General features: G+C 36.0%; 1 protein-coding gene across 1 annotated transcript; it reads left to right on the forward strand.

The window, feature by feature from the left end:
- The first annotated feature begins 448 nt into the window (after positions 1–448).
- Positions 449–8773, forward strand: LOC117316130 (BAG family molecular chaperone regulator 3-like). Its single transcript, XM_033870629.1, has 2 exons — positions 449–693; positions 1772–8773. Exons 1-2 carry the CDS (start codon positions 529–531, stop codon positions 3275–3277), a joined length of 1671 nt encoding a protein of 556 aa, XP_033726520.1. The 5' UTR covers positions 449–528; the 3' UTR covers positions 3278–8773.
- The last annotated feature ends 808 nt before the right edge of the window (positions 8774–9581 follow it).

Consider the following 9581-nt stretch of genomic DNA (forward strand, 5'->3'; position numbering starts at 1 on the left):
TCGTTAAAGGACTCTTAACCTTGACCTAAAGGATGTTAACAAAATAAAACCTTAACCTAAAGGACGTTAACAAAACAAAACCTTAACCTAAAGGATGTTAAACAATGCAATAACTTAACCTAAAGAACGGTAACCAATACTATACCTTAACCTAAATAACATTAAACAACATTTAACCTTAACCTTAAGGAAGTTATACAATACAAAGAACGCTAACCAACACTAAACCTTAACCTAGAGGACGTTAAACAACACTTACTTAGCCTACATTAAAAAACGCCAATCAAACAAATATTTGTTACAGCTTATTGTCACGATATCGTGGCCAATCTACTTTCGTACGAGTTACTTCCCTTTAGTCATATTAACTAACCTTGTGATTATAGACGAAAAGTCTAGAAAGTTCCGAAAACAACGTTCCGGAATTTTCGACAACATAGATGTCGCTTCAATCGATGGTTCTAGCCCGTTCTAGATCATTAGCGAAGTGACTTGAAAGGCAAGGAAAGGGTTGATAAGTGTATAAATATGGCAAGTCGACAGATGTACCCCAATCCTTACATGACTCAACAGCCAAATAGTAACGATTTACCGCCAGGGTGGGAAATGATTTTGGATAAGATGACAGGATGGCCGTATTTTATTGACCATAACACCAGACAGACAACTTGGGAAGATCCCCGCATCCGAATGGTGAGTGTTCTGTCAAAAGTTTTGGGAGAAATCCTTGGACTTTATTTCTTATGTTAATGGCGTGTTATGTTGCATGTTAATGGTTTGTGTTGGTATATTGTGCGTTTTACTGAGATCTAAATCACGAGGTGGTTCCTAGTTATGAATCCTTGAACTGCATGGTAAACATGGTATCGTAGAAGAGGGCAACCAGTAACTTTCTCTAGTGTAAACAATTCGATTCTGTTTTGAGGTAAGATGGATTGCGATGTCAAGTGTCTTAAATCACATGTCTCTAGGGAAGAGGACAGTTCCGTTCGCAACGTCTTGGAAAACATAGTCTAACCGTCACATTGTAGGTATGGTTAAAACAGTTCGATTTTGACTGTTATTAGGTGCACCTTTAGCGGTCATGGCCAGTTTTTTAGGGGGGGGGGGGGGGGGGGGGGTACAACTATTTAAAAATATCGGTTTTTCAAACTATGAAATTTGAAAATGGTGGATTCCAGGGTAAGAGAAAAAAATGATATTCATAATATGAAGGTGAAGCTATCATGCAAATATATTGAAATCCAAATTTTTGATATCTTAAAGGGTTAGCTCAGTCGAAATATAACTAGTGTCATCTTGCACTGTCCACACTCTAAACTTTCCAAGGTAGTTTTCGATCTGAGTATGTAGGTGTACTCAAGTACATGTACAGCCTATTTCTGAAGTTTTAAAAAATTCAGACAAATGTGATGAAATTGAGACTTAGCATGTTTAAATTGACTAACAAATACTCTTACTTCATTAAAAATATGATAATGACTTAGTAAATGTGCATCTTTTCAGCAAGATTGTTTGTTCACCAAGCTTATCGCGCTATGAACTGCCATGGTCATTTCGAGGTAGGGTCTTGTAGTGGTTGGTTACTGATTAACATACGGAAGGCCTAGGCCCATCACATGACATCCAGGGCAATTAGGGTAAAGTGTCTTGCCAAAAGACAGAACCATGACAGTGCAGACACACTGAGCTATCGCGACTCCTCTCTTAGGAAATGATATAAGACAAATTTTACTGCTGATTAATATATAATTAACATTTATTCTTCCAGGGTCAGAGACAACAACAGCAACCACCATACGGAGGAGGAAATTTACGTGAACTTCCAGTCAAGCACGAAAATAGCAGCATGCAACAGCAGTATCCACAGATGCCTCAACCCTATCCTCAGCAGCAGCAGTATCCGCAGCAATCGTATCCACAACAACAGTATCCACAGCAGCCCTATCCTCCTCAGCAATCGTGGCAGAATCCCATCTCCACAGCCAGTGATACCCACATGGCCAGTCCCCCAAGGACAGCAACCCCCCCTAGGGTTGGCACACCACCAAGGCATGGTGTGAACTTTCCCCAACAACAGGGAAGATCCTCCCCAGTCGTCAGAGAGATCCCTATACATCATGTAACAACACCAGGAAATAGAGGACAACAGACTGAGACCCCCTCTCAAGGTCCTAATGCAGATTTGGGAAGTTATACAATATACACCGGAGTATCTGGGGGACCTCAACAGACTCCGAATAGTACACAGAGCTACCAACAACAGGGGCCAACTGGTCAACCTCCTGGTCAGTATTCCCAGTCTCACCAACAACAGCCATCAGTTGCTGCACAGTCGGTCTTTCCACCAAGTCAGCCTCAGAACTATAGACAGGAGCCACCAAACTTCAACACGCCTAGACCTCAACAGCCATACCACCATCCACCCCAAGCATCCTACCAGCATCCACCCCAATCATACCAACCACCAGTGCAGCAGAGTTTCCCGCAACCACCCCAAAGCCAGCAACCATCAGCCCCTCCTCCTAGCTTTCAACAGTCTTCAGCTGCATCACAGGGCATGCAGGGTGACGGTCCCCGACCAGTGGAGAGAGTCATCCCAATACACCACCAATTGTCAAGCCAAGGTCAAGGCAACAACCAGGGTCAGGGTCAACAACAGACACATTATGAAGGCACACCTCACCCACGGCAACAGATCCCCCAACCAGATTACCCTAACTCTGCCCCGTCTGCTCCTCGGTCCACCCAGTTCAGTGCACCTCCAACAGTAAACCAGTCCAACACAGAGTCTGACAGGAAGGGCTCTTCTGACGATGTTAACAGCCAGACTAATGGACATACTAGACCAGATAAACCTAAGACTCCTATGGACACCATTTCAGGTATTCTCTCAGAGGTCAGAGAGTATGAAGAAAAAGTGGCTAACTTTCAGGGTTTAAAGACTGATAAAGAATATAAATATCTTGAAGAAATGCTTACTCGTAATTTATTGAAGTTGGATGGCATCGAGTCGGGATCAAACATTGACATTCGACAAGCACGTAAAAATGCTGTACGTGAAATCCAATCTAGCTTGGATCAATTAGAACTAAAAGCTTTCTCTGCAGAACAGAGTGTGGACTCTAGTCGTGATAGTGCGTCGGAACAGACGGGAAGCACATCCGACAATAACAAGCAGCAGAATATATCACATATTTCTGTATCTTCATCTGATGATAAACCAGATCCCACCAAAGTCAAAGAAATGGTTTTAGACAGTGAAGTTAACTGCTAGCTGTGATAATATTACTAGATTCTTGATATATTGATATTATTGTCTTTTCTTTAGATTTATTGTACAATGTACTTGTTTCTTTATAACTTATGGGAGGCAATATAGGTGATAGACTTTGTAGAGGCTTGTTTTTCATCCTGTTTGGTAACATTACAAAATATGAATGCTAGGTCATAATCAAAAGAAACAAACAGCACAAGAATTGTAAAACATTCCTTGTTTTTATACATGGAACTGTTCTCAATCTTTGCTTACAACATGCTTTGAAAATGCATGTTAAATTATTTGACAAACTTTTGAATTTTTCTTCAAATATAATATGTGGAGCCTATAATGACAAACCATAATAGATACACTATCTGTTGAAGCTGTTGGAATAGAACCCTGAAAACAAAACTATATGAAAAAAGAAATAAAATAGAAAATAGAATTATTGTATTTTTACCGATTTGTAATTGCAAGTGTTGTAGAATAGAAAAATAATGTTTTTAACTAATTTGCATCCCAAATTTCCTGCCAGATCTCAAGGTATTTCAATCAGGCAAGGTTTAATATTCTTATTTTGTTTGTTTGAGAGATTTTGCATGTTGGTACTAATTTAACTACTTGTATTGATATGATGACTCCTGTGTCGGAAGAGTATATTTTTTCTGATCAATTTATATATACACAACTTTAACACTGCAAAAATATCCATCATGTAGACAATTCTGTACCATAGATGTGCTGTTTTCTTTTGAAAAAATATATTTGGATTTATGTGTTTGGGATTCATGTACATTTGTATGTGATGTAGGCATGTCTGTTTACTTTTTAGTAGCTACTGATCATGTAAACCTTTTTATAAAAACTAAATTTAAGAATTAAATGACAATTTTTTTCAATTAAAACCCATTATTATTGGTGAAATAATAGTTAATCACTCACAGGGCTTTGCTTGACCATTAGATAAATATTTCTGACTCCCAAAATTTTATTTCACTCTTGTGTTTACAAGAAGAAGTCATTTTCACATATTTATTTGACTTTTAGAATTGCGGAATGTCAAGGGTCAACTTTGCCACTGTGGCCAGATTTTTACATTGGAATACGTTGTACAATATTTTGTGTTTGCAATCTGTTATAGGGAGATTTAGGAATTATGAACGGAAAACAAGGGGAAGGTTGTGACTAAATGTAGCAAGGTGTTACTTATATATCAAGGTTCTCATATTATTATTGCAGAATTTTTGTTTTTGGTGAATGTAACTTATTATTTTTAAGTAAAAAACATACTGGGACACAACTTGGCATGCCTGTCTATCTGAAGGTCCAGGCGAGCATTTCAAAATTGTTTGTCCCAATCAGCAGTGATCTAGTCTTACATGTGATGTACAAAATCATAAGTTGAGATGAAAGCCAAAAATTAATTGTTGAATTATAATATGTTTGTATATATATTTACTTAGAGAAATATTTGTCTCCTAAAACTGTGAACAAGTCATTATAACACAATATGTGTTCATATTCGTGGTTAATTCTTGTAAAAGGAAAACATGTAATATATACTTTTCCTTTTACAAAGTTGTTACAGTTTCTGTTGGTTGTACATATTATTTATCAAATAAAAGTTGTTTGCAGATGCTTTCGTATTATTAGATTCAGTCTTTTGTATTGTATTCATAACATATGTTGAAGTGTGTCTTAAGGCTGCTTGTTATAGAACAAAGACATATTATTGATGTGCTAGTTTCTGAAATTTTACCATTCAGGGGAATGTGTATAATTGAAACATTAAATTTCCCAATATATTTGTAGTACAGGAACATGTTTTAAATACCCGTTCCCTATTATAGATGACAAGTCAAATCAAAATTTCTTCCAATGTTCCAGTGTGTTGATGTGTAAGCCTACAAACAAAAGTACATGTATTTTTTTTTTAATTTTTATCTATTTTTTTGTTTTTGATGAATTGGTCCCATGAACAGTAATACTAAGTTAGCTCTTCCTTGGTTCTTTACTGTACAACCTGGTCTTGTTTCCTATAGACATGGTACAACTTAGCTTGGTCTGTTTTCCTATAGACGTGGTACAACTTGGTCTTGTTTCCTATAGACTTTGTACAACTTGATCCAGTTTCCTGTAGACTTGGTATAACTTGATCCAGTTTCCTGTAGACTTGGTACAACTTGGTCTTGTTTCCTGTAGACTTGGTACAACTTGATCCAGTTTCCTGTAGACTTGGTACAACTTGGTCTTGTTTCCTGTAGACTTGGTGTAACTTGATCCAGTTTCCTGTAGACTTGGTATAACTTGATCCAGTTTCCTGTAGACTTGGTATAACTTGATCCAGTTTCCTGTAGACTTGGTACAACTTGGTCTTGTTTCCTATAGACATGGTACAACTTGGTCTGTTTTCCTATAGACGTGGTACAACTTGGTCTTGTTTCCTATAGACTTTGTACAACTTGATCCAGTTTCCTGTAGACTTGGTATAATTTGATCCAGTTTCCTGTAGACTTGGTACAACTTGGTCTTGTTTCCTATAGACATGGTACAACTTGGTCTGTTTTCCTATAGACATGGTACAACTTGGTCTTGTTTCCTATAGACTTTGTACAACTTGATCCAGTTTCCTGTAGACTTGGTATAACTTGATCCAGTTTCCTGTAGACTTGGTACAACTTGGTCTTGTTTCCTGTAGACTTGATGTAACTTGATCCAGTTTCCTGTAGACTTGGTACAACTTGGTCTTGTTTCCTGTAGACTTGGTGTAACTTGATCCAGTTTCCTGTAGACTTGGTATAACTTGATCCAGTTTCCTGTAGACTTGGTACAACTTGGTCTTGTTTCCTATAGACTTGGTACAACTTGGTCTTGTTTCCTATATACTTGGTACAACTTGGTCTTGTTTCCTATAGACTTGGTACAACTTTGTCTTTTTTCCTATAGACTTGAAACAACTTGATCCAGTTTCCTGTAGACTTGGTATAACTTGATCCAGTTTCCTGTAGACGTGGTACAACTTGGTCTTGTTTCCTATAGACTTGGTACAACTTTGTCTTTTTTCCTATAGACTTGAAACAACTTGATCCAGTTTCCTGTAGACTTGGTATAACTTGATCCAGTTTCCTGTAGACTTGGTATAACTTGATCCAGTTTCCTGTAGACTTGGTATAACTTGATCCAGTTTCCTGTAGACTTGGTACAACCTGGTCTTCTAAGTGCTGATGGATTTGTGCAAATGTCTGCAGCTACTACCTAAAATCATTGTGGAAATGATGGAAATTCAGCTGGGATATGTTAGCAAAATAATACATTAAGAGATAATTGATCATTTATAAATTGATTCAGTCTGACTCCTGTTGTGCTAGATACTGGATAGTAAGTTAAAGTCATGGACACACTACTACTGGGTATTGATGTTATATATGCTTTAAACTTGCATTGTGTTGTTTTAGTACAAAGAATTTAATGATGTGTTTGTTTGCTACATTTTGGTTTGAGATAAACCTAAGGGCATACAGTTAATGTACTTTAGTGTTCAGCTGTGCAGATTGAAGCTCTGAAGTTTACATTGTATGGACATGTATTGGTGAAATGTATACCATATTTTCCCCACACTTAACATATTTTCATGTTTCTGCTAGCATTAAGTGAAATTACCTCATTTTAATTATAGCCCTGATATTCAGAAAATACCACCATGGCATCATCACTTATATAAACGATACAGGAATATATAATGTGATGTGTGTCATTATTGATAATGGCATGGTTTATTGTGTATACATGTAGTTATCACAACTTGAAGTATATTTAAATCTTCAGGATAACGGTTTTTGAAGTTTGCAAAGCCTTCTTCAACCTTTAAAATCTCTCCCATGGAATAACATTTCACTGTCTATATCATACAAGTTATAGACTCTGTTTCTCTTTCTACGCAAAACAAAGGTTATAGATTTTTTTCTCGTTTACACATCACACAAAAATTGTAGACACAATTTCTTTTTCTACACAACACAAAGGTTATAGATTCCTTTTTTTAAGACATGAATACATCACACACAAGTTATACAGACTCTATTTCTCTTTCTACACAACATTTTTAGATTCTATTTCTCATTTTACATCACACTATAGATATATATTCTATTTGTCTGTGTCAATAATGTTACACATGGATTATAGATGATATTATGTATGTAACAAAGTTGATATTTTAAAGTACAAAACCCACCTTCAAAATAGGTTAATTACCTCGTGTTATATATGGTCTATTCACTAAAATCTGCTTGATGTTTGTTTTACAACCCATTCACAATTTGAGTCATTTTGGGCCAACTGTTTGATGACTTTGTAAGGAAATGAAATGTCACAAAAATATTTACATTGATAACACTTATGTCAATTCAGTAATCAATAATATCGGATACATATTTATTCTGGAGTCTTAGCATTAATACAATATTAGATATGGACCTACAGCTTCTTTCTATGTACTGACCTTGAATGACCTTTTGGTGTTGATGGATCTTAACAACATCAAACAAAATCTTTATGTCAGATTCTCCATGATTTGAAGGCCAAAAGTAAACATGATTTTGCCATCCATTTTAGCATTCGGTACTACTTTGCTTGATTTCACTTGTAAGATAGAATCAAGTTGCACAGTGGCAAATTAGTTTGGGGGAGATAACTCTTAACAGAAGTATGATATGTATATGGTAGCATGTAACCATTTATAGTAGGTTTTCACAGAGCTGCATATAAGGCTGCATGCATTTCCATTTAGGATACAATATAGGGCGACGTTCAGTGTATTTTTGTACATTAATATTTCAAAAAATATTTTGATGTTACAAAAAATACATAAAATAAAGAAACAGATTAATGTAGTTTTACAAATTGTACTACTATAAATGTAGAAATTAATTTTATAGGTTAATTACTCATACATGTAGGACCAATTATGATTGTTCTGATTCTTTGTGTTCTCTTTGTTATTAGCAGTGCTACAATAATGTTATCAAATATTCTTTTATTTTTTTTCTGCCTCATTTTAATTGTCGTTGGGGTATATTCCTGGTGTGAAGCTTTAAATTACAGATTTTTGAGGTTGTGTGTCCATAACTGTAGATACTCTTTTTGTTTTGTTATATTTTTAAAAGAAAGTGTTGATAAGAGTAGATATCCATTTGTATACAAAAATACAAATTTATACAAAACTTGTCTACCTCCTCTGCAGCAATATGTCAATAAAAGGGGAGATAACTGTGTGAATTAGGGAGATTCCGTTAATTTAGGAATGATATGCATGCGACATTGCGATTGATAACTGAGTGATAAGTGCTGTGGACTTGTTTAGGAATGTGATTATATTGTTTGTGTAGTAATTAATATGCTTAAATTGTCACAAAAAATCCAGGATGTTTTCGTATGCATACGTAGATTTATCTTGCTCTCATTTTGAATGCTGCATATTAAACTTATTTATTAAAATGCTCTACCTTTACATCATGTCTTCTTTTTGTTTTTATATAACATAATCTGTGGATTGTAATGAACTGGACATTGTCTTAGTTGATTAAATTTATATTACACTGTACTTTTGTTAATTTGGTGGCAGGTTTACGTTGAGTAGATGAACTTATTCTGTAAACACCTGTTTTAGTTCATGAAGGAGATTCACTATAAACAGAAGACTATGTAATTGGCTCTTTGATGTTACTGATATACTCCTATGTAGCTGTGATGTTACTGATATACTCCTATGTAGCTGTGATGTTACCGACATACTCCTATGTAGCTGTGATGTTACTGATATACTCCTATGTAGCTGTGATGTTACTGATATACTCCCATGTAGCTGTGATGTTACCGATATACTCCTATATAGCTGTGATGTTACCGATATACTCCTATGTAGATGTGATGTTACCGATATACTCCTATGTAGCTGTGACGTTACTGATATACTCCTATGTAGCTGTGATGTTACCGATATACTCCCATGTAGCTGTGATGTTACTGATATACTCCTATGTAGCTGTGATGTTACTGATATACTCCTATGTAGCTGTCATGTTACTGATATACTCCTATGTAGCTGTCATGTTACTGATATACTCCTATGTAGCTGTGATGTTACTGATATACTCCTATGTAGCTGTGATGTTACTGACATACTCCTATGTAGCTGTGATGTTACTGACATACTCCTATGTAGCTGTGATGTTACTGATATACTCCCATGTAGCTGTGATGTTACTGATATACTCCCATGTAGCTGTGATGTTACCGATATACTCCCATGTAGCTGTGA

Source organism: Pecten maximus, chromosome 18 (genome assembly GCF_902652985.1).
Source record: "Pecten maximus chromosome 18, xPecMax1.1, whole genome shotgun sequence".
Classification (NCBI taxonomy): domain Eukaryota; kingdom Metazoa; phylum Mollusca; class Bivalvia; order Pectinida; family Pectinidae; genus Pecten; species Pecten maximus.